This window comes from Rattus norvegicus, chromosome 1 (genome assembly GCF_036323735.1).
Source record: "Rattus norvegicus strain BN/NHsdMcwi chromosome 1, GRCr8, whole genome shotgun sequence".
Taxonomy (NCBI): Eukaryota; Metazoa; Chordata; class Mammalia; order Rodentia; family Muridae; genus Rattus; species Rattus norvegicus.
In genome coordinates, this window is record NC_086019.1 from 77458985 (window position 1) to 77484425 (window position 25441).

A 25441-nucleotide genomic window follows, 5' to 3' on the forward strand; every position below is an offset into this window, starting at 1 on the left:
ATACAGAAAATGTGGTACATCTACACAATGGAATATTACTCAGCTATCAAAAGCAATGACTTTATGAAATTCGTAGGCAAATGGGGGGAACTGGAAAATACCATCCTGAGTGAGATAACCCAATCACAGAAAAACACACACGGTATGCACTCATTGATAAGTGGCTATTAGCCCAAATTCTTGAATTACCCTAGATGCCTAGAACAAATGAAACTCAAGACGGATGATCAAAATGTGAATGCTTCACTCCTCCTTTAAAAGGGGAACAAGAATACCCTTGGCAGGGAATAGAAAGGCAAAGATTAAAACAGACACAGAAGGAACACCCATTCAGAGCCTGTCCCACATGTGGCCCATACATATACAGCCATCCAATTAGACAAGATGGATGAAGCAAAGAAGTGCAGGCTGACAGGAACCTCTCCTGAGAGACACAGCCAGAATACAGCAAATAATAGAGGCGAATGCCAGCAGCAAACCACTGAACTGAGAACGGGACCCCCATTGAAGGAATTAGAGAAAGAACTGGAAGAGCTTGAAGGAGCTCGAGACCCCTTATGAACAACAATGCGAAGCAACCAGAGCTTCCAGGGAATAAGCCACAACCTAAGGACTATACATGGACTGACCCTGGACTCTGACCTCATAGGTAGCAATGAATATTCTAGTAAGATCACCAATTGAAGGGGAAGCCCTTGGTCCTGCTACGACTGAACCCCCAGTGAACTAGATTGTTGGGGGGAGGGTGGCAATGGGGGGAGGATGGGGAGGGGAATGCCCATAAAGGAGGGGAGGGGGAGGGATTAGGGGGATGTTTGCCCGGAAACCGGGAAAGGGAATAACATTCGAAATGTAAATAAGAAATACTCAAGTTAATATTTTAAAAAAAGGGGGGGGGGACAAGAATACCCTTGGCAGAGAATAGAGAGGCAAAGATTAAAACAGAGACAGAAGGAACACCCAGTCAGAGCCTGCCCCACATGTGGCCCATACATATACAGCCACCCAATTAGACAAGATGGATGAAGCAAAGAAGTGCAGGCAGACAGGAGCCAGATGTAGTTCTCTCCTGAGAGACACAGCCAGAATACACCAAATACAGAGGCGAATGCCAGCAGCAAACCACTGAACAGAGAACATAACCCCCGTTGAAGGAATCAGAGAAAGAACTGGAAAGCTTGAAGGGGCTCGAGACCCCATATAAACAACAGTGCCAAGCAACCAGAGCTTCCAGGGACTAAGCCACTACCTAAAGACTATACATGGACTGACCCTGGACTCTTACCTCATAAGAAGCAATGAATATCCTAGTAAGAGCACCAGTGGAAGGGGAAGCCCTGGGTCCTGCTAAGACTGAACCCCCAGTGAACTAGATTGTTATGGGGGGGAACACCCATAAAGAAGGGGAGAGGGAGGGATTAGGGGGATGTTTGCCCAGAAACTGGGAAAGGGAATAATACTCGAAATGTAAATAAGAAATATTCAAGTTAATAAAAAATAAATAAATAAATAAATAAATAAATAAATAAATAAATAAATAAATAAATAAATAAATAAAAAGGCCCTGAAGGTGATTGAAAGCCCACAGGAAGACCAACAGAGTCATCTAACCTGAACGCCTAGGAGCTCTCAGAGACTAAGCCACCAACCCAAAACTCCCCTTGCCACACTTACGTAGCAGACAGGCAGCCCTGTATTCATGGCTGCCTTGTCTGCCCTCAGTGGGAGAGTATGGGGCTAATCTGGAAGAAGCTTGATGTGCCAGCATGGGGGGATACCCAGGAGCGTCCTACCCTCTCAGATGAGAAGAGGAGGGGAGTGTGGGGGAGGTACTTTGTGAGGGATGGACTAGGGGTAGCCTTTGGGATATAAACAAACAAATTAATTAATTAATTTAAAAAAATTACCCCTTAGGTATGACTAGACATAAGGGAATATACAGATTAAGAGGCAAAGATCAGTGATACAGAGTACACTGAACTGATTAAACTATGAAACTATACTTCGTTTCTTTTTTTTTCCTGTAGCCTGAGTTGGTGCAGAACCTCTGACTTTATTTTCAAAGTGCTAGGCTTACACGCATGCATCACCATGCCTTATTTAGGAGAAAACCATTCCAAAATTTCAAAGAACACTTAAGGAACAAGGTAGACAACAACGCTTATCTTATTGTGTAATTTTGTAGCACTATAACAAAAACATCTTGTTCAGTGGATTTCAAAAACTTGCTTTGAATGTGTTCACTAAATGCAAAAAAAAAGCTCAATAAAAATGTACAGTATTATCATTTGAATAGGTGCCAAATATCCTGTTCCTTTTCTCCTATCAGGGAGAGAAAATTATTTTCCAAATCACTTGAAGCTTGGACAAAAATAACTGTCCCCCACAACATTCTGTAGCATCACAGGCAGACTTCTTCAGCCCTTCAGAGAGGACATCCCAGCTCTCATGATCTCATCAACCAGGAGAATGTTGGTGGCCATTACAGTACAGGAGTGAAGCAGCTGCTTCTTTACACAGTAGTTATCCCAGTCACTCATTTCTGTGGCCACCATCGCCTCACCTGTGCTCAGATCCACCCCTACAAGCTGACAGGATTCTGAATGTTCAGCTTTAACTTTAACTCTTTTTTCCTGAAGGTCAAAACTAGATTTCTGCACAAGAACCTTGGGAATGATGAGCAAGGCATCTAAAAAATGTCTGAACCCCAAGCTGAGCTCTGCCCTTCACACTGGGCTTGTATTTAATCAGAGCCTCGGCCAGTGCCACTTCTAATTCACCTGCACCCACGACAGCACAGCCATCATCAATAACATTTTGACAGCCCTCAAGCCATCTCTGATTGCATCCTTGATCTGAGTCAGTGTGTGCTTATTTGGTCCTTTAGCCAGTAAAGTGACAGACTGGAGATTGTCACGTTTCTTCATAACGGTGAACTTTTCCTCACCCAGTGTATACTCATAGACAAGACCTGCATGTCCCAAACAGTCAGGATTCAGGTCAACAGACAAGTTCATAGCTATCCCAACACAAGTGTCAGCCTTTCCATGTTTCTCCTCTTGGGTCTACATAGAGCTATGATACCTTCATTCACAAGGGCATCTAAAGAAAAGGGGTCAATCCCCTTTTGATTAATAACAACAAATCCTTTATCTGAATCACCACAAACTTTCTTTTTCAGTTCTATTTCTTTTAACTCTATCTTCAATGAATTTTCCTTCAGTCTTTACTAGTTTCTCTCTCTCTTCCGCACTCTGGTAAAAGACCCAGAATTCCCTTCTGTCTTCTCATACTCCAAGGACACGTTGCATGTGAGGATGTAGGCACTTTCTACTCTTTTCTTCATATCAGGATGCCACACTCCATGATCCAAAACGAGCCCTCTGATTCAGCTGTATCACTTTCAGATTTATGGTTCATCTCCATGATCTCAACATGAAGAGGTCAATGGGCTCATCTTCTTCCCTAATGGCCAAAATGGAGTCCACCACAGCCTCTGTCAAGACAGCAAGTTCAGCATGAACTGCAGCAGAGATACCCTGGCCATATTGATGAGTGTTTCTCTGTCAATCTCTTTGCTTACTTTAACTTGTTCCAAAAACTGGAGAGCTTTTTCCTTTGCAGCTTCAAAACCTTCAGATATTATTCTGGGATGAAGACCTTCAGAAACATAGAGGTCTATTTGTTTGAGCAGCTCCCTGATGATGAGGACATTGGATATAGTGCCATCGCCAGTTATGTCATCCTGGGCTGTAGCCACTTTTGCTATCAAAGAGGCTGTTGGGTGTTGAATTTGCATTTCATGAATCAGCACATTGCCATCTTTAGTAAGTTTGATGTCTTCGGCACCAGATACAAGCTTCTTCATGGTGTCTTTAGGCCCAAGTTGGTCCTCAGAACATCCTGCAGGACCAGTGCCGCGCTACTGTTCACCACCAGCGCTGCCTGCTCTCGGGCTACCTCGGTTTTAGGATTTAAGGTCTTCACCACCGCCATGGCTGGTCTAGCTCAGGGAGATGCCAAGAAGACCGAGCTCTAAGCGCATCTTCTCCTATACTTTATTTCTTTACTGTGTGTGGACATGCTCAAGCACAGATTTGAGGAAGTCAGAGTACACCTTGTAGGAGTTTGTTCTCTCCACTGTATTGAACCAGGGGCTGGAACTCAGGTGTTCTATTCTAAGTGGAGAGTGCTTTACATGCTGAACTATCTTGTTGTCTCTTATTCTGGCCAGTGTTATGATCAAGAACTGGTGAAATATTTCTGTCAGTTTTAATGGTGGTCCAAGTCTGCGAAAATGTATATGAGACCTCAACATTAATTTTGTAACTCAGTGTGATTCTAGTCTTCAAATTATAATACACAAACTGTTGTTTCCTTTTCTATTATTTATAGAACATTCACTATAGCTGTTATTAATGATTTTCCCACCAAATTGGAAATGAAGTGTCAAATGTATCAGATAAATTTCTCAGGAGGATGGAGAGATGGCTCAGCGGTTTAGAGCCCTGGACACATTGACATTGGATCAGGGTTTGAGTCTTAGAATCTGTATTTGTAGGATTACCTCTGTTTGTAACACCAGTTCTAGAGGTATGGCACCAATTTTTCTTAAGGGAAGGAAATCCCATAAATATATACACATCCAGTACACATAAGCAAAATAAATGCTAAAACAGTTGTTTGGTCACAATAGTACGTTCCACCACTCTGATTTTAACCTTCATCACACTGACAGTTATAGCTACTTGAGATATTTATCTTGTGGACTGTAGTGTCTGTGATCATTTTGAGGCAACTGTTAAGGGTGGATGCTTGATTTTAATCTTCTGAGAAAATAATTTTGTAACTAAGGAAGACACTGACAGAATGAGTTTTGCCTACTCTTGTCTCCTATATGACTGTTGGGTGTTTCTGATGTTTGGAAAAACAGTTTCACTATGGCCCAGAGTGAAGACTTTGCCAAGAACTTTCAGGAGAGGATGTCCAGTTTGGATCTTGGTATGCTTTCTTGGTCCTGATACATCAAACCTCTTAAGGCTCCTGAGCATGAACTACCTTTGCAAATTTTCCTCTTTACTCTTGATGTAATAAGCAGTAGTGTGCAATATGCACGTTTTTACAAAAGACATTGAACACATATTTATAGAATAAAATTTTTAATGGTATTAAGAAAGTTGTCTTCTGTATCTGACATTCTTTGTGACTCAAGTTTTCAACAGCTGAATCGCACAGAACAAGGATCCTTAGGATCTCTGACGATCAACAATAAGGGAGAAATTGTGGGGAAGCTTAAGATCAAAGCTTCACTGACATGCCTCACAAAGAGACGTGAATCTATAAAAAAGTTTTGAAAGATGATACAAATAAAATGTAGAAGATAACAGCTAACAAATGTGACCACCAACATCAGGATAGTATGGGTTGCTCTTGTCTCAGCTTGACCTCTGGTGTCCTGATTGGGAGTGAGGATGTGCTGCATTCGCTGGCGATGTCTATGGAGGAGAAGCACCATGGAGACACTGGTCCAGACCATGATGCTAATGAATGTGGCATCATGGATAAACCTCAAGAAGACAATGCCTACAGTGAATCCAGAAGTGGAACAGAACAACTTTCTTTTTGAATCAGTGTTATTGTCTGTTATCTGAGGACCAGTGACTATAACTGGAATGTAGATATTATTTAAAACACTGAAGAACCAACAACTGCAACAAGAGTAAGTAGCAAAATTTGGGACATTTGCTCTAAGCAAAACTTTACCTCTATGAATAGGAGCAAGAGTGAGAAACTGTTGGATACTCAGGACACAGGTGGAACACAAGTTGGTGCTTCTTGCTACCAGGCGAGTGAAGAATTCAAATTTACATTTGAGGTCAGTTAGAGGACTTCTTTGAGCAAAAGTCATCATGTTGTTTGGAAAGACAGTGATGAAGAGAATCAAAGCATTGGCCACAGCTATGTTTGTTAAAATCATATGTGTGGCCCTCTGTTGAGAACCAGTTAAGATTGGAGAGAAATTATGGATAAACAGAAAAATATTGGCCACAGTCCCAACCCCAAACTGACAAAGCAAGAGGATCTGAAGAGCCACTTCCTCAGTGGTTTTCAAGGATTTATCAGGGGCGGGCATTGAGAGGGCTTTACTCAACGCTAGAATAATGATTAGATGGAATACTGCTGTGTTCAATACTTTGTTCTATTGTCCATGTTTTCAAATTGATTTGGGAAAATTTCTTCTCTTGATCAGTGAGATACTATTCTATCCACAATACAGGGACTTTGCCTAGAGAACAATGCATGAAGAGTAACTCAGAATAAAATTTTATTCTTATTGAATTACTCCTGTCTCAAGATAAATTTTATATTGCAATTATATTTTTATGGTCATGTAGTTCAATATCCTACAAAATAGCACATATTTTAACACAGTATGGACACTTGCCTTTGAATAAAGACAGGAAAGAGATTAGTATAACAAAAGCAAACATAAATGCAACATAAAAGAATAAAATTTTCTTACATATAATATTCAATAAGGTTGTGTAACTGAATTTAGTTGTAGAAAATTAAGTTGTTGCCTTCTGAGAAATTTTTATGCTACTTATCCACACAACAAAATACCAAATATTTTTGATAAAGGCACCTGTGTTTTGATCACACAGATTAACATAGGTTTACATTTGTATCCTCCCGGTGAAAAAGCCCACTTACAAACAAGTTTCACTTATTCATATTTTTCAAATCATAATTTTGGGTCTAAAAGTTCTTGTGCCAGGGTCTTACCTGCATCATCTCCAGCTTCCCTCCAAAATTATTAACACAATCACTATTATATACTTTGAAAGCTGATGCATTGTACTTATTTATATGTATTCTAAAGGAACATGAGGGCCTCCATTAACCAGATAAAATTCAACATCTCACATACAGATGTCACATTGAAGGCTGTTTTCTGCTGAATGCCAATACAGGAAACAGATATTTCATTGAGATGAAAGCAAAATATGAACATATTTGAGTTCAGCTGCAGCCTCCAAAAAGAAATAATGATTCATGTTGGCTTCAGAAGATAATGTACATTGAAGAAGGGAGCAGAGAATTTTAAGCAGAAGTCTATGGTTGGAAGAATTCCACCTTCTGAGTCAGGATGAAGATACTCATCTGAAGGCCAACTACAAAGCACAGCTCCTATAGAAGCACATCTCATAGAGCCTGTTGCATTTAAGAAGTTCTCTGTGTGACTCTGCATGAGGAAGAACACAAGGAAATTCAGACTGGATTCTTATTCTCCATGCAATGCTGAGAAGGTAACCCAGCAGAGACCAGCTTTCACTTCTCATAAAATGAAAAGGTATGTGGAAAAGACATCATTCAGAGAGTTTATTACTGTGTCACCTCTGGCTTCAGTGCATTTGTCTGCATGGTGTTTTGGGAATATCTCTGATGAAGGAAAAATCATTTATCCCTTGAGCCAATCTCCAATTGTACTTTCTGGTGCTTAATGATAATGTCTAGGGGTTTGATCGATTTTGATAAGTATTTGGGCAGAAGTTAAGAAAGTGTTTTCATTTTTGGGAGAATCTAAGTTCTGGTTTGATCTTGTAGTCAGATGCTAATTGGGCACTCAAGGGTCGAACAAGGGACTCATTATGTGCATTTCTACAGAGTACTTTTCTCCCTACTATCTCACTCTTGTAAAATTATGCTGACACCAAGTCCTTCCAGAAAACCAGCAACATGTCATTCAGGTTCTGCAATTGCCCAGGAAGCTGCTTCATCTGAACTTTTCTCATATTTGTCCCAGGACACATACTTCTGACAATTTTGTTAACTGTAGGTGGTCTTTCCTGTCTGAATCCTGGGATTAGTCCAAAATCCACTTTTTTTCAGGTAGAATGTGCCTTATTTTCTGATGTACTCATGAATTCTTATCAGAATTCTAGTATATTTTGTTAACATCTGAGAATCTGCTCTGTAAAGAAGGAATCTGGATATAAACAAAGACATGTTTTGAAGCAATCAGACAACAATAGGAGGTCAAGGGGATACAGATCAGAAAAGAAGAAGTCAAACTATCACTATTTGCAGATGATATGATAGTATATTTAAGTGATCCCAAAAGTTCCACCACAGAACTACTAAACCTGATAAACAACTTCAGCAAACTGGCTGGGTATAAAATTAACTCAAATAAATTAGTCGCCTTCCTCTACACAAAAGAGAAACAAGCCGAGAAAGAAATTAGGGAAACAACACCATTCATAATAGACACAAATAATATAAAGTACCTCGGTGTGAATTTAACCAAACAAATAAAAGATCTGTACAATAAGAACTTCAAGCCTCTGAAGAAAGAAATTGAAGAAAACCTCAGAAGATGGAACGATCTCCCATGCTCATGGATTGGCAGGATCAATATAGTAAAAATGGCCATTTTACCAAAAGCGATCTATAGATTCAATGCAATCCCCATCAAAATACCAATCCATTTCTTCAAAGAGTTAGACAGAACAATTTGCAAATTCATCTGGAATAACAAAAAACCCAGGATAGCTAAAACTATCCTCAACAATAAAAGGACTTCAGGGGGAATCACTATCCCTGAACTCAAGCAGTATTACAGAGCAATAGTGATAAAAACTGCATGGTATTGGTACAGAGACAGACAGATAGACTAATGGAACAGAATTGAAGACCCAGAAATGAACCCACACACGTATGGTCACTTGATTTTTGACAAAGGAGCCAAAACCATCCAATGGAAAAAAGATAGCATTTTCAGCAAATGGTGCTGGTTCAACTGGAGGTCAACATGTAGAAGAATGCAGATTGATCCATGCTTATCACCCTGTACAAAGCTTAAGTCCAAGTGGATCAAGGACCTCCACATCAAACCAGATACACTCAAACTAATAGAAGAAAAACTGGGGCAGCATCTGGAACACATGGGCACTGCAATAAATTTCCTGAACAAAACACCAATGGCTTATGCTCTAAGGTCAAGAATCAACAAATGGGATCTCAGAAAACTGCAAAGCTTTTGTAAGGCAAAGGACACTGTGGTTAGGAGAAAATGGCAACCAACAGATTGGGAAAAGACTTTTACCAATCCTACAACAGATAGAGGCCTTATATCCAAAATATACAAAGAACTCAATAAGTTAGACTGCAGGGAGACAAATAACCCTATTAAAAATGGGGTTCAGAACTAAACAAAGAATTAACAGCTGAGGAATGCCGAATGGCTGAGAAACACCTAAAGAAATGTTCACCATCTTCAGTCATAAGTGAAATGCAAACCAAAACAACCCTGAGATTTCACCTCACACCAGTGAGAATGGCTAAGATCAAAAACTCAGGTGATAGCAGATGCTGGCAAGGTTGTGGAGAAAGAGGAACACTCCTCCATTGTTGGTGGGATTGCAGACTGGTAAAACCATTCTGAAAATCAGTCTGGAGGTTCCTCAGAAAATTGGACATTGAACTACGTGAGGACCCAGCTATACCTCTCTTGATCATATACCCAAAAGATGCCCCAACATATAACAAAGACACGTGCTCCACTATGTTCATAGCAGCCTTATTTATAATAGCCAGAAGCTGGAAAGAACCCAGATGCCCTTCAACAGAGGAATGGATACAGAAAATGTGGTACATCTACACAATGGAATATTACTCAGCTATCAAAAGAATGCCTTTATGAAATCATAGGCAAATGGTTGGAACTGGAAAATATCATCCTTTGTGAGGTAACCCAATCACAGAAAAACACACACGGTATGCCCTCATTGATAAGTGGATATTAGCCCAAATGCTTGAATTACCCTAGATGTACAGAACACATGAATCTCAAGACGGATGATCAAAATGTGAAAGCTTCACTCCTTCTTTAAAAGGGGAACAAGAATACCCTTGGCAGGGAATAGAGAGGCAAAGATTAAAACAGAGGCAGAAGGAACACCCAGTCAGAGCCTGCCCCACATGTGACTGATACATATACAGCCACCCAATTAGACAAGATGGATGAAGCAAAGAAGTGCAGACCGACAGGATCCTGGATGTAGATCTCTCCTGAGAGACACAGCCAGAATACAGCAAATACAGAGGCGAATGCCAGCAGCAAACCACTGAACTGAGCACAGGACCCCCATTGAAGGAATCAGAGAAAGGACTAGAAGAGCTTCAAGGGGCTTGAGACCCCATATAAACAACAATGCCAACCTACCAGAGCTTCCAGGGACTAAGCCACTACCCAAAGTCTATGCATGGACTGACCCTGTACTCTGACCTCATAGGTAGCAATGAATAGCCTAGTAAGAGCACCAGTGGAAGGGGAAGCCCTTGATCCTGATAAGACTGAACCCCCCAGTGAATGTGACTGTTGTGGGGAGGGTGGTAATGGGTGGAGGATGGGGAGGGGAACACCCATAAAGAAGGGAGGGGGAGGGTTATGTTGGCCTGGAAACCGGGAAAGGGAATAACATTCGAAATGTAAATAAGAATTACTCAAGTTAATAAAAAAATGATTAAGTAAAAAATAAGGTGTGGCCCAACTGGGGTAGGTTTATCACTATGGGTATGGGCTATAAGACCCTCATCCTAGCTGCCTGGAAGTCAGTATTCTGCTAGCAGCTTTCAAATGAAGATATAGAACTCTCAGCTCCTCCTGCACCAATCTTGCCAGGATGCTGCCATGTTTCTGCCTTGATCATAATGAACTGAGCCTGTAAGCTAGCTTCAATTACATGTTGTTCTTATAAGAGTTGCCTTGGTCCCATACATATAGAGCCACCCAATTAGACAAGATGGATGAAGCAAAGAAGTGCAGACCGACAGGAGCCGGATGTAGATCGCTCCTGAGAGACACAGCCAGAATACAGCAAATACAGAGGCGAATGCCAGCAGCAAACCACTGAACTGAGAATAGGACCCCCGTTGAAGGAATCAGAGAAAGAACTGGAAGAGCTTGAAGGGGCTCGAGACCCCATATGAACAACAATGCCAAGCAACCAGAGCTTCCAGGGACTAAGCCACTACCTAAAGACTATACATGGACTGACCCTGGACTCTGACCCCATAGGTAGCAATGAATATCCTAGTAAGAGCACCAGTGGAAGGGGAAGCCCTGGGTCCTGCTAAGACTGATCCCCCAGTGAACTAGACTATGGGGGGAGGGCGGCAATGGGGGGAGGGTTGGGAGGGGAACACCCATAAGGAAGGGGAGGGGGGAGGGGGATGTTTGCCCGGAAACCGGGAAAGGGAATAACACTTGAAATGTATATAAGAAATACTCAAGTTAATAAAAAAAAAAAAGAAGAGTTGCCTTGGTCATGGTGTCTGTTCACACAATAAAACCCTAAGACACCATCCTTTTCCCCTTTGCCTCTATGAATGTACTCCTCCATCTACTCACTCACTCTCACCTTACCACTCTTGCATGCCCCTGTGGCATCACTGGAGCACCAAGCTTCCATAGGACCAAGGGACTCTCTGCCCATTGATAAGAGATAAGGCAATCCTCGATGACATTTGTAGCTGGAGGCATGGACCTCTCCTTGTATGCTCTTTGGTTGCATACTTAGCATTTTCAATACATACTAGGGTTCAAACTCAGCAAAGCAATCTTAACACTGACTGGGCTGTATCTTGATTACAATTCCCCTCCTCTTACTCATCCAAGTCCTTCTCCCCCTCCAGATCCACACTCTTTCTACCTCTCATAAGAAAAGAATGGCCTTCTAAGAGATAACAACCAAGTGATACAAAATAGAATATAGGTCACATTGTAATTGGACTAGTCAACTAAATAGAAGGAAAAGCACCTTGAGAGAAGGCATAGTAATCAGAGACCCATTCATCCCCACACTCAGGTGTTCCATAAAAATACTAAGCTGAAAACATTAATATATGTGCAGGAAATCTGATGCAGACCCGTGTGAGCCCTGTGCTTGATATTTCAGTCTCTGTGCACTCATATGCAGTTTGCTCAGTTGATTTAGTGGGTCTAGTTCTCCTAGTGTCCTTCATTCCCATGGCTCTTATACTCTGGACTCCTCTTCTTCAGAGCTATGAGAGGTGGGATTTGATGAAGACATCTGACTTAGAGCTGCGTGTTCTAAGGACTCTCCATTCACATGATGTCTGGCTGTGAATCTCTGCATCTGTTTCCGTCTGCCATAGGAAGAATCTTCTCTGATTATAACTGAATAATACACTGATCTCTGAGTATAGCAAATATCATTAGAAGTCATTTTATTGATGCTTTTCTTTTAACATGTTGTATTTGATCTTACCATAGGCAGGTAGACTATCTGGTTTCTGGTTTTGGTCACCTGACAATGCTTGAGTATGTGTTCTGTCTGTGTTGTGGGACCTTATGACAAATCAGACATTAGTTGGCTACTCCCACGAGTTCTGTGCCACCATTGAACTAACATATCTTTTATGCAGGACAGATTGTAGGCCAAAAGTTTTGTGGCTGAGCTGGTGTTTATGTCTCCCTTCTGGTAGCCTGCAGAGTACTTTTCCATACCAAAGACACTTGGTATAGGAATGAAGGCTCCATTAGCTCAATTTCTCCATTTTGAATGAGTATATGGGTGTCGTCCTAGGTAAGCATACCCCACTCTCAGTTTGTGGAGAACAAACCATTGTCTTAACAATAGCCTGGGATATATAGACACTTATTTCTATGGGACAACTTTGACCAACAATTCCATGGAACACAATAGAGTCCCTATACTTGTTTTATGATAAGAGTTGGTCAGTTGGGTCTTCTATATCCTCAGCTATATCCTCAGCTAATAGAAAACTTCAGTAAGATCATTTTCATATATGTTAGTAAATTTTCACGGCCATAAGTTTTCATAACATCTTTCATATGCCCCCACCCAATTCTATCTCTCTCTCCCCAAATGCCCTCTCTCAACCCTATGGTCCCTTGCACTCCGGGTCCTGTTCCAACCCCCCTACCCCCATAGTTGACTCAGAATAGCTATTTCCCCCTTCCATTCAATGGAAACCCATGTGTTCCTCAATAGAGCATTTCTATATACCAATCTCCTTTGTAGCTTATCATTTATTTAATGTCTAATGTGCAAGTATAAGAAATACATACCATATTTATCTTTCTGTGTCTTGGTTACCTTGAAGGACCCCAGGATCTTTCACCAGCCATATACTCACCTGCCTCCAGTCAAAACTAGGCTAGGTTCCAGCTTTTCGCCTTGGGTTAAGGCTAGGCCAAGTTCCATTCTCCACCTACAGGAACATTCTGGAGTAGAAAATTCTCCAAATATACTGACTAATGCTTCTTAGCCAATAGATTTAAAGGACAATATGCTTAGCCAATAAGTTTGAACTGTAACCTTGCTGATGTCACTTGTGCCCCTAAAGAGTGTAAAAACTGCTTGTAATAGACCTTCAGGGTTGCCTTCTAATCACTTGCCTTGAAGGACTGATTGAGGGTCGATGCCATTGTGCTGGAAAATAAACCTCCTGCTTTTGCATCTATCTATTTTTCGGTGTCTTCGGGGCATCTCAAAGTAAGTTCCACTGACTGAGGGTCGGGGTCTTACAACCTCACTCAGGATAATTCTTTTCTAACTCTAGTCATTTGACTACAAACTTCGTGACACCTCTTTTCTTCTTTTTTAATTAAACATTCTATTTATTTACATCTCAAATGTACCTCTTCCAGATTACCTCTCCACAAGTCCCCCATCCCACAAACTCCCTCTCCTCCCTCCCTTTTGCCATTACAAGTCCCTCACCTACCCATCCTCTCCTGCCCTGCTCCTCCACCATCCCCCTACCCTGGGGCATCAAACTTCAATAGAACCAAGGACCTCCCCTCCCATTGATGTCAGACAAGGCCGTTCTCTGCTACTTATGTCTCTGGAGCCATGGATCCCTCTATGTACATGATACCTCTTTTAAAACATCTGAGTATTACTCCATTCTGCAAATGTCACACCTTTTCTTTATCATTTCTTTGGTTATGACTTCTAGGCTGTTTCTTGTTTCTGGCTATTATGAATGAATACAGCAGTAATAATCATGGTTGAGCACATGTCTTTGTATTAGGATGAAGTGTCCTTCAGGTATATGCCCAAAAGTAATGAGAAAGACCTATTGCCTTCTTACTAAGTAACAAATTCTTGAGGATAGGGAGATGGCCCAGCTACTAAGGACATGTATTACTCTTCTAGATGATCTGGGTTTGGTTTCCAGCACCAGTGTTAGTTGGCTGAGAGCTATCTGTGACTCTAGCACCACAAGATTCAACTCACCCTTCTGACCTTCTTAGGCACTGCATTCATGTGTAAAGATTAGTAGTCAGAAACTGACATGTACATTCAAAAATAAAAATCTTAAGGCAAAGAAAACAGATGTATGAGCTAGTTACTATAGCACATCCATTTTATCTGTGAACACTGGGGTTTGGTTGAAAGCTTTAAGGGTTGGCAAGGATCATATAGGCAAGAAGCATTGAAACCTAATTAGCCTGGAAGCATCTAAATTTTTCAAGAACTTAAGCGCTAGGTTTTAATACTCCTTTATACCTAACCACCCTAAAATAACACAAGTGAAAGTGTGCAAAATATGTGTCAACTACTTTGCAAATATTTGAAGCCAAAACAGAATCTGAGTTGAATTCATCCACAGTGAAATTCATTCACAGATCCTTTTCCGTCAAAGGACAGCAGAATACTCAACTGAGAGAGAGAGAGAGAGAGAGAGAGAGAGAGAGAGAGAGAGAGAGAGAGAATATAAATGGCATAGCAGTCTGTAAACCACCACTGAGAAAAGGTGAGTATATCATTGCTGAGTATATAGATGTCAATTTTGTACAAATACATCAGTTGGAGTAGGGCAGTGATTTCTCATGCATTTATTGAATTTCATCACTACAGAGGCAGAGGCAGAGACAGGTGGCTCGTCAGCCAGCCAGTCTGGCTTAGTGAGTCAGTTGAATGACAACTGGAGGTACACTGTTTATCCTGTCTCAAAAAAATGAGAAAAAAACCATGAATGTCCTTATTGGACTGGGTTACCTCACTCATGACGATATTCTCAAGTTCCAACCATTTCTCTGCAAAATTCATAATGCCTTGCTTTTAAATAGCTGAATAGTGTTCCATTGTGTAGATGTACTACTTGCTCTTCATTTTCCTCAGATGAGGAACAGATAGGTTGTTTCCAGTTCCTGGCTATTATGAATAAAGCTGCTATAAACATACTTGATCAAGTATCTTTGTGGCTTCCCAGGCGTGTCTGCCCCTCTGAAGGTCTAGCTCTCCCTCCCACAGGATTTGGGTGCACTCCTTTTTTTTTGTAATTATATTTATGTACAGAAAACTTAAGTGTACATTTAACCCAGCTTAGTGGCGAGTTCTTTAGCCTTTGCCTTTTCCAGCTTGGCAATGCGAGCCACAGACTTAGGACCCAGGACGTTGCCTCCCCAGTGGCGGCAGATCTCGTCATATCTGTCATTATAATTGGTCCTAATAGCTTCCACCAGCTTAGCCAGAGCACCCTTGTCTTCCGAGTTAACCTGTGTGAAGGCAACAGTGGTGCATGTCTTCCTGTGGACCAGGAACCCCAGCCTGGCCTTTTCCTTGATGATGCAGTAGGGCACCCCCATCTTTCGACAAAGGGCAGGGAGGAAAACCACCAGCTCAATGGGGTCTACATCATGGGCAATCACCACCAGCTGAGCCTTCTTGTTCTCCACCAAGGTGGTGACTGTATTGACCCCTGCTCAGAGGACAGGCGGTCTCTTAGTTGGGACGTCCCACTTTGCCAGCAGCTATCTTCTCAGCGTGGGCCAGCAGCCTCTGCTTCTTCTCCTGCTTTGTCTCTGGCCTGTACTTGTGGGCAAGCTTAAGCAGCTGAGTCACTGTTTGCCTGTCCAGGGCCTGGGTGAACTTGTTGATGGCAGGAGGTACTCTGAGCCGCTTATAGAGGATGGCTCTTTGCCGCTGCAGCCTGATGTAGTGGGACCATTTAATGAAGCGTGCGAGATCTCTTTTGGATCTCATTGGGCTGGATGTCCTACCCAATGCCGAAGTTCTTAGGCCTTTTCTCAAACAAAGGATTGACCACCTTTTTGGACTCCTGTTTCTTGACCACAGCTGGGGCCAGGCCACCTTCTTCCCCTTGGCCTTCTTTCCGTTGGGCATCTTGCTCGGCTGGAGGAGAGAGCACTCCTTCTTTAAAAAGGGGAACAAGAATACCCTTGGGAGGGAATATGGAGGCAAAGTGTAGAACAGAGGCAGAAGGAACACCCATTCAGAGCCTGCCCCACATGTGGCCCATACATATACAGCCACCAAACTAGATAAGATGGATGAAGCAAAGAAGTGCAGGCTCACAGGAACCAGATATAGAACTCTCCTGAGAGACACGCCAGAATACAGCAAATACATAGGCGAATGCCATCATTAAACCACTGACTGAGAATGGGACCACCGTTGAAGGAATCAGAGAAAGGACTGAAAGAGCTTGAAGGGGCTCAAGACACCATATGAACAACAATGCCAACCAACCAGGGCTTCCAGGGACTAAGCCACTACCCAAAGACTATACATGGACTGATCCTGGGCTCCAACCTCATAGGTATCAATGAATAGCCTAGTAAGAGCACCAGTGGAAGGGGAAGCCCTTGGTCCTGCCGACACTGAACCCCCAGTGAATGTGATTGTTGGGGGGAGGGCAGTAATAGGGGGAGGAGGGGGAGGGGAACACCCATAGAGAAGGGGAAGGAGAGGGCTTAGAGGGATGTTGGCCTGAAACCAGGAAAGGGAATAACAATCGAAATAAGAGATGCCCAAGTTAATAAAGATGGAGAAAAAAATTAAGTAATTAAAAAAGTCCAATAAAAAATGTAAAGGAAAAAAATCTTTGTGGGATGTTGGCTCATCTTTTGGGTATATGTCCAGGAGGTGTATAGCTAGGTCTTGATTTACAACTACTCCCAGTTTCCTGAGAATCTTTCAAATTGATTTCCAAAATAGTTGTACACTTTTGCACTTCCACCAGAATGCAGGTATGTACTCACTTATAAGTGGATATTAGTCATAAAATACAGGATACTCCTGTGACATTCCACTGACACAAAGAAGCTAAACAAGAGGGAAGGCAAACTCTAGCATGATTGATTCCCAGTTAGAAAGAGGAATAAGATAGTCATAAGAGGCAAATGAAGGGAGGGAACCTGCTGAAAGAGGGGATGAAGGGTTCAGCATTAGGTTTGGGGAAGACAGGGCAGAGGGCTAAATAGCCGTGAAAATGAATGGAAATCTGCAATTGTCAGGGACTTGTAGGTAGGCTGCATCTCTTGGACAAGATAGGCATCCAAAAACAGTCAATGGAACATAGGGACTCTTATGGGAGAAATGGAGAATGGATTGCTGGCTCCAAAGGAGAGAGTAAGTCAACAGAAAGACCAATAGAATCAACTAACCTGAACCCTTGGGGCTCTTAGATTCTGAATCACCGTGTAAAGAACATAAACAGGCCATATTTAGGCCTCTCTGAACATATGTAGCATTGTGAACCTTGGTCTTCATATGGGTCCTGATCAACTGGCATGGGGGCTATCCCCAAATCCCCAAAGCTGTTGTCAGTACATGAAATATGTTCTTCAATCCTGCTTTGTATTTCTATATTATCTAAGTGCCCTTTCCTTGTTCATAAGAAATTTTAATTAAATGATACCTCGAGTTTTAATCTTTAAGAGTTGTGGGATTAAAAGAGACACTCTGGCCACATATGATCATCACTAGTATTTACTGTATATCTTATGTCCCCAAAAATTATCTACTAGATTAATCTATATGCAGAATGAAAATTCTTTCTTAGCCTGTAGCATTCTGGTTATTATTCATGGGTTTTGCAATGTGTCAGTCAAATCAACACCAAATAGAATCAGAGTGTGGCTCTATTTATTTCATATGATCAATTGGCAAATTAGCAGAGATGAAGAATAGATTCCTGTATCTAGGGGCCAAAGTGTTTGGTCATGCTGGCATGATTACAACTGAAATATGTGAGCATCGGGGAGATCATTGTGTAGCAGGTTATCTGTACATACAGTGATGATTATTATAGTGATAATTTTCATTACTTGAGAAACCAAGTTATGCAAATATGATTTTGTTTTAATCCCAGATGTGGGGCATGGGGCTGTTTCAGATTGCCCACAGCCACTGTTGGTGTCTTATGCTTTAGGAGGGGAATGATTTTTTCCAGAAGCAGATAGTTTTAGTTTGGATTTCTGGGGACTCTTGAGAGGATATAAATTTGAGATCCCAAAGAGGGCCTGTGGTGGCTACTGCTCTGCCTGCTGATGCCAATTCGTCTTGCTGCTGTTCCTCTTGCTTATTTTGCTATTGCCTGACTGCTGTTTGGCTGTTTTGTTGGACTGCTGGTTGGAGATGTATTGATGATAGAAATTGAATTTACCACAAGGAACCCAATAACTCTATTCAGCCTGAAAGATTCTTAAGATATCTACACTCCTTTTTCCTCTTTAACATATTTTCTATACTACCAGGTATTAGGTGGTTGGAAGAGATTGGGTTGGAATAAGTATTATAAGGGTAGTAGATAATATAACCTAATAAATTACCCCTTAGGTATGACTAGACATAAGGGAATATACAGATTAAGAGGCAGAGATCAGTGATACAGAGTACACTGAACTGATTAAACTATGAAACTATACTTTGTTTCTTTTTATCCTGTAGCCTGAGATGGTGCAGAACCTCTGACTTTATTTTCAAAGTGCTAGGCTTACACGCATGCATCACCATGCCTTATTTAGGAGAAAACCATTCCAAAATTTCAAAGAACACTTAAGGAAATAGGTAGACAACAACGCTTATCTTATTGTGTAATTTTGTAGCACTATAACAAAAACATCTTGTTCAGTGGATTTCAAAAGACTTGCTTTGAATGTGTTCACTAAATGCAAAAAAAAGCTCAATAAAAATTTACAGTATTATCATTTATTTGAATAGGTGCCAAATATCCTGTTCCTTTTCTCCTATCAGGGAGAGAAAATTATTTTCCAAATCACTTGAAGCTTGGACAAAAATAACTGTTCCCTACAACATTCTGTAGCATCACAGGCAGACTTCTTCAGCCCTTCAGAGAGGACATCCCAGCTCTCATGATCTCATCAACCAGGAGAATGTTGGTGGCCATTGCAGTACAGGAGTGAAGCAGCTGCTTCTTTACACAGTAGTTATCCCACTCACTCATTTCTGTGGCCACAATCGCCTCACCTGTGTTCAGATCCACCCCTACAAGCTGACAGGATTCTGAATGTTCAGCTTTAACTTTAACTCTTTTTTCCTGAAGGTCAAAACCAGATTTCTGCACAAGAACCTTGGGAATGATGAGCAAGGAATCTAAAAAATGTCTGAACCCCAAGCTGAGCTCTGCCCTTCACACTGGGCTTGTATTTAATCAGAGCCTCGGCCAGTGCCACTTCTAATTCACCTGCACCCATGACAGCACAGCCATCATCAATAACATTTTGACAGCCCTCAAGCCATCTCTGATTGCATCCTTGATCTGAGTCAGTGTGTGCTTATTTGGTCCTTTAGCCAGTAAAGTGACAGACTGGAGATTGTCACATTTCTTCATAACGGTGAACTTTTCCTCACCCAGTGTATACTCATAGACAAGACCTGCATGTCCCAAACAGTCAGGATTCAGGTCAACAGACAAGTTCATAACTATCCCACCACAAGTGTCAGCCTTTCCATGTTTCTCCTCTTGGGTCTACATAGAGCTATGATACCTTCATTCACAAGGGCATCTAAAGAAAAGGGGTCAATCCCCTTTTGATTAATAACAACAAATCCTTTATCTGAATCACCACAAACTTTCTTTTTCAGTTCTATTTCTTTTAACTCTATCTTCAATGAATTTTCCTTCAGTCTTTACTAGTTTCTCTCTCTCTTCCGCACTCTGGTAAAAGACCCAGAATTCCCTTCTGTCTTCTCATACTCCAAGGACACGTTGCATGTGAGGATGTAGGCACTTTCTACTCTTTTCTTCATATCAGGATGCCACACCCCATGATCCAAAACGAGCCCTCTGATTCAGCTGTATCACTTTCAGATTTATGGTTCATCTCCATGATCTCAACATGAAGAGGTCAATGGGCTCATCTTCTTCCCTAATGGCCAAAATGGAGTCCACCACAGCCTCTGTCAAGACAGCAAGTTCAGCATGAACTTCAGCAGAGATGCCCTGGCCATATTGATGAGTGTTTCTCTGTCAATCTCTTTGCTTACTTTAACTTGTTCCAAAAACTGGAGAGCTTTTTCCTTTGCAGCTTCAAAACCTTCAGATATTATTCTGGGATGAAGACCTTCAGAAACATAGAGGTCTATTTGTTTGAGCAGCTCCCTGATGATGAGGACATTGGATATAGTGCCATCGCCAGTTATGTCATCCTGGGCTGTAGCCACTTTTGCTATCAAAGAGGCTGTTGGGTGTTGAATTTGCATTTCATGAATCAGCACATTGCCATCTTTAATAAGTTTAATGTCTTCGGCACCAGATACAAGCTTCTTCATGGTGTCTTTAGGCCCAAGTTGGTCCTCAGAACATCCTGCAGGACCAGTGCCGCGCTACTGTTCACCACCAGCGCTGCCTGCTCTCGGGCTACCTCGGTTTTAGGATTTAAGGTCTTCACCACCGCCATGGCTGGTCTAGCTCAGGGAGATGCCAAGAAGAACGTGCTCTACGTGCATCTTCTCCTATACTTTATTTCTTTACTGTGTGTGGACATGCTCAAGCACAGATTTGAGGAAGTCAGAGTACACCTTGTAGGAGTTTGTTCTCTCCACTGTATTGAACCAGGGGCTGGAACTCAGGTGTTCTATTCTAAGTGGAGAGTGCTTTACATGCTGAACTATCTTGTTGCCTCTTATTCTGGCCTGTGTTATGATCAAGAACTGGTGAAATATTTCTGTCAGTTTTAATGGTGGTCCAAGTCTGAGAAAATGTATATGAGACCTCAACATTAATTTTGTAACTCAGTGTGATTCTAGTCTTCAAATTATAATATACAAATTGTTGTTTCCTATTCAATTATTTAAAGATCATTCACTATGGCTGTTATTAGTGATTTTTTTCCACCAATTTGGAAATGAAGTGTCAAATGAATCAGATAAATTTCTCAGGAGGATGGAGAGATGGCTCAGCAGTTTAGAGCCCTGGACACATTAACATTGGATCAGGGTTTGAGTCTTAGAACCTATATTTGTAACACCAGTTCTAGGGGTATGGCACCAATTTTTCTTTTTCTATTTCTTTTTTTTTTTGGAAAAATAACTTCTAACCTTTATTGCTTAGAGAAAGAAAAAACTTCAACCTTTGTATTGAGTATGAAAAAGCCCTGTACTTGTCAGTAAGATGAAAACTGTCTCATGCTAAGAAGCCTACCTGTTCTGCTCTGCTCTGCTCATTACTCTCTCTGCTCTGTCTGCTTTTTTTTTTTAATTAACTTGAGTATTTCTTATATACATGTCGAGTGTTATTCCCTTTCCCGGTTTCCGGGCAAACATCCCCCTCCCCTCTCCCCTTCCTTATGTGTATTCCCCTCCCAACCCTTCCCCCATTGCCACCCTCCCCCCAACAGTCTAGTTCACTGGTGGTTCAGTCTTAGCAGGACCCAGAGCTTCCCCGTCCACTGGGCACCAATTTTTCTTAAGGGAAGGAAATCCCCATAAATATATACACATCCAGTACACATAAGCAAAATAAATGCTAAAACAGTTGTTTGGTCACAATAGTACGTTCCACCACTCTGATTTTAACCTTCATCACACTGACAGTTATAGCTACTTGAGATATTTATCTTGTGGACTGTAGTGTCTGTGATCATTTTGAGGCAACTGTTAAGGGTGGATGCTTGATTTTAATCTTCTGAGAAAATAATTTTGTAACTAAGGAAGACACTGACAGAATGAGTTTTGCCTACTCTTGTCTCCTGTATGACTGTTGGGTGTTTCTGATGTTTGGAAAAACAGTTTCACTATGGCCCAGAGTGAAGACATTGCCAAGAACTTTCAGGAGAGGATGTCCAGTTTGGATCTTGGTATGCTTTCTTGGTCCTGATACATCAAACCTCTTAAGGCTCCTGAGCATGAACTACCTTTGCAAATTTTCCTCTTTACTCTTGATGTAATAAGCAGTAGTGTGCAATATGCACGTTTTTACAAAAGACATTGAACACATATTTATAGAATAAAATTTTTAATGGTATTAAGAAAGTTGTCTTCTGTATCTGACATTCTTTGTGACTCAAGTTTTCAACAGCTGAATCGCACAGAACAAGGATCCTTAGGATCTCTGACGATCAACAATAAGGGAGAAATTGTGGGGAAGCTTAAGATCAAAGCTTCACTGACATGCCTCACAAAGAGACGTGAATCTATAAAAAAGTTTTGAAAGATGATACAAATAAAATGTAGAAGATAACAGCTAACAAATGTGACCACCAACATCAGGATAGTATGGGTTGCTCTTGTCTCAGCTTGACCTCTGGTGTCCTGATTGGGAGTGAGGATGTGCTGCATTCGCTGGCGATGTCTATGGAGGAGAAGCACCATGGAGACACTGGTCCAGACCATGATGCTAATGAATGTGGCATCATGGATAAACCTCAAGAAGACAATGCCTACAGTGAATCCAGAAGTGGAACAGAACAACTTTCTTTTTGAATCAGTGTTATTGTCTGTTATCTGAGGACCAGTGACTATAACTGGAATGTAGATATTATTTAAAACACTGAAGAACCAACAACTGCAACAAGAGTAAGTAGCAAAATTTGGGACATTTGCTCTAAGCAAAACTTTACCTCTATGAACAGGAGCAAGAGTGAGAAACTGTTGGATACTCAGGACACAGGTGGAACACAAGTTGGTGCTTCTTGCTACCAGGCGAGTGAAGAATCCAAATTTACATTTGAGGTCAGTTAGAGGACTTCTTTGAGCAAAAGTCATCATGTTGTTTGGAAAGACAGTGATGAAGAGAATCAAAGCATTGGCCACAGCTATGTTTGTTAAAATCATATGTGTGGCCCTCTGTTGAGAACCAGTTAAGATTGGAGAGAAATTATGGATAAACAGAAAAATATTGGCCACAGTCCCAACCCCAAACTGACAAAGCAAGAGGATCTGAAGAGCCACTTCCTCAGTGGTTTTCAAGGATTTATCAGGAGCAGGCATTGAGAGGGCTTTACTCAACGCTAGACTAATGATTAGATGGAATACTGCTGTGTTCAATACTTTGTTCTATTGTCCATGCTTTCAAATTGATTTGGGAAAATTTCTTCTCTTGATCAGTGAGATACTATTCTATCCACAATACAGGGACTTTGCCTAGAGAACAATGCATGAAGAGTAACTCAGAATAAAATTTTATTCTTATTGAATTACTCCTGTCTCAAGATAAATTTTATATTGCAATTACATCTTTATGGTCATGTAGTTCAGTATCCTACAAAATAACACATATTTTAACACACTATGGTCTCTTGCCTTTGAATAAAGACAGGAAAGAGATTAGTATAACAAAAGCAAACATAAATGCAACATAAAAGAATAAAATTTTCTTACATGTAATAATCAATAAGGTTGTGTAACTGAATTCAGTTGTAGAAAATTAAGTTGTTGCCTTCTGATAAATTTTTGATATTTATCCACACAACAAAATACCAAATATTTTTGATAAAGGCACCTGTGTTTTGATCACACAGATTAACATAGGTTTATATATGTATCCTCCCAGTGGAAAAGCCCACTTACAAACAAGTTTCACTTATTCATATTTTTCCAAATCATAATTTTTGGTCTAAACGTTCTCGTGCCAGGGTCTTACCTGCATCATCTCCTGCTTCCCTCCAAAATTATTAACACAATCACTATTATACACTTTGAAAGCTGATGCATTGTACTTGTTTATATGTATTCTAAAGGAACATGAGGGCCTCCATTAACCAGATAAAATTCAACATCTCACATACAGATGTCACATTGAAGGCTGTTTTCTGCTGAGTGCCAATACAGAAAACAGATATTTCATTGAGATGACAGCAAATTATGAACATATTTGAGTTCAACTGCAGCCTCCAAAAGGAAATAATGATTCATGTTGGCTTCAGAAGACAATGTATATTGAAGAAAGGAGAAGAGAATTTTAAGCAGAAGTCTATTGATGGAAGAATTCCACCTTCTGAGTCAGGATGAAGATACTCATCTGAAGGCCAACTACAAAGCACAGCTCCTACAGAAGCACATCTCATAGAGCCTGTTACATTTAAGAAGTTCTCTGTGTGACTCTGCATAAGAAAGAATGCACGGAAATTCAGACTGGTTTCTTATTCTCCATGCAATGCTGAGAAGGTAACCCAACAGAGACCAGCTTTCACTTCTCATAAAATAAAAAGATATGTGGAAAAGACATCATTCAGAGAGTTTATTACTGTGTCACCTCTGGCTTCAGTGCATTTGTCTGCATGGTGTTTTGGGAATATCTCTGATGAAGGAAAAATCATTTATCTCTTGAGCCAATCTCCAATTGTACTTTCTGTGCTTAATGATAATGTCTAGGGGTTTGATCGATTTTAATGAGTGTTTGGGCAGAATTTAAGAAAGGGTTTTCATGTTTATTTTGGGAGAATCTAAGTTCTGGTTTGATCTTGTAGTCAGATGCTAATTGGGCACTCAAGGGTAGAACAAGGGACTCATTATGTGCATTTCTACAGAGTACTTTTCTCCCTATCTCACTCTTGTAAAATTATGCTGACTCCAATCTTTCCAGAAAAGCAGCAACATGTCATTCACGTTCTGCAACTGCCCAATTAGTTGTTTCATTTGAACTGTTCCCGTGTTTGTCCCAAACACATACTTCTGACAATTTTGTTAACTGTAGGTGGTCTTTCCTGTCTGAACCTTGGGATTAGTCCAATATCCACTTTTTTTCAGGTATAATGTGCCTTGTTTTCTGATGTACTCAGGAATTCTTATCAGAAGCCTAGTATATTTTGTTAGTACCTGAGAATCTGCTCTGTAAAGAAGGAATCTGGATATGCAATAAACAAAGACATGTTTTGAGCTATCATTAAGAAATAAATAGATCAAACCACACTGATCTCTCTTCTAGGTATAATAGAATACTAGGGACTTAGTTTTGATTTTCAATGATGAAAGGCAAAAACCTCATCTTATAAATCTAATAATAGTATGTTCTAAATCTTTATTGATATTCAAACCTGTTGTAAGATTGTCTTCACACAGTCAAATATCATGTACTTAGATGTGTGAGAAACAATCTATTATTGTACAATATTTTTAATAATGAAGATACCAGCATTTAGAAGATATATATATATATATATATATATATATAT

The 25441-nt window shown here is 40.8% G+C and overlaps 2 protein-coding genes and 4 pseudogenes across 2 annotated transcripts; all 6 read right to left on the bottom strand.

Annotated features, from left to right (window-relative positions):
* Cct6a-ps6 (chaperonin containing Tcp1, subunit 6A (zeta 1), pseudogene 6) lies at positions 2031-4011 on the bottom strand (annotated as a pseudogene).
* Positions 5216-6172, bottom strand: Vom1r34l1 (vomeronasal 1 receptor 34 like 1). The gene has a single exon (XM_039100488.1). It carries the CDS (start codon positions 6131-6133, stop codon positions 5216-5218), a length of 918 nt encoding a protein of 305 aa, XP_038956416.1. The 5' UTR covers positions 6134-6172.
* A 9170-nt stretch (positions 6173-15342) lies between these two features.
* Positions 15343-17528, bottom strand: LOC108349841 (60S ribosomal protein L7a pseudogene; annotated as a pseudogene).
* On the bottom strand, positions 18763-20746 carry Cct6a-ps14 (chaperonin containing Tcp1, subunit 6A (zeta 1), pseudogene 14; annotated as a pseudogene).
* On the bottom strand, positions 22341-23258 carry Vom1r34 (vomeronasal 1 receptor 34). The gene has a single exon (NM_001167554.1). It carries the CDS (start codon positions 23256-23258, stop codon positions 22341-22343), a length of 918 nt encoding a protein of 305 aa, NP_001161026.1.
* Positions 22710-23258, bottom strand: Vom1r-ps44 (vomeronasal 1 receptor Vom1r-ps44 pseudogene; annotated as a pseudogene).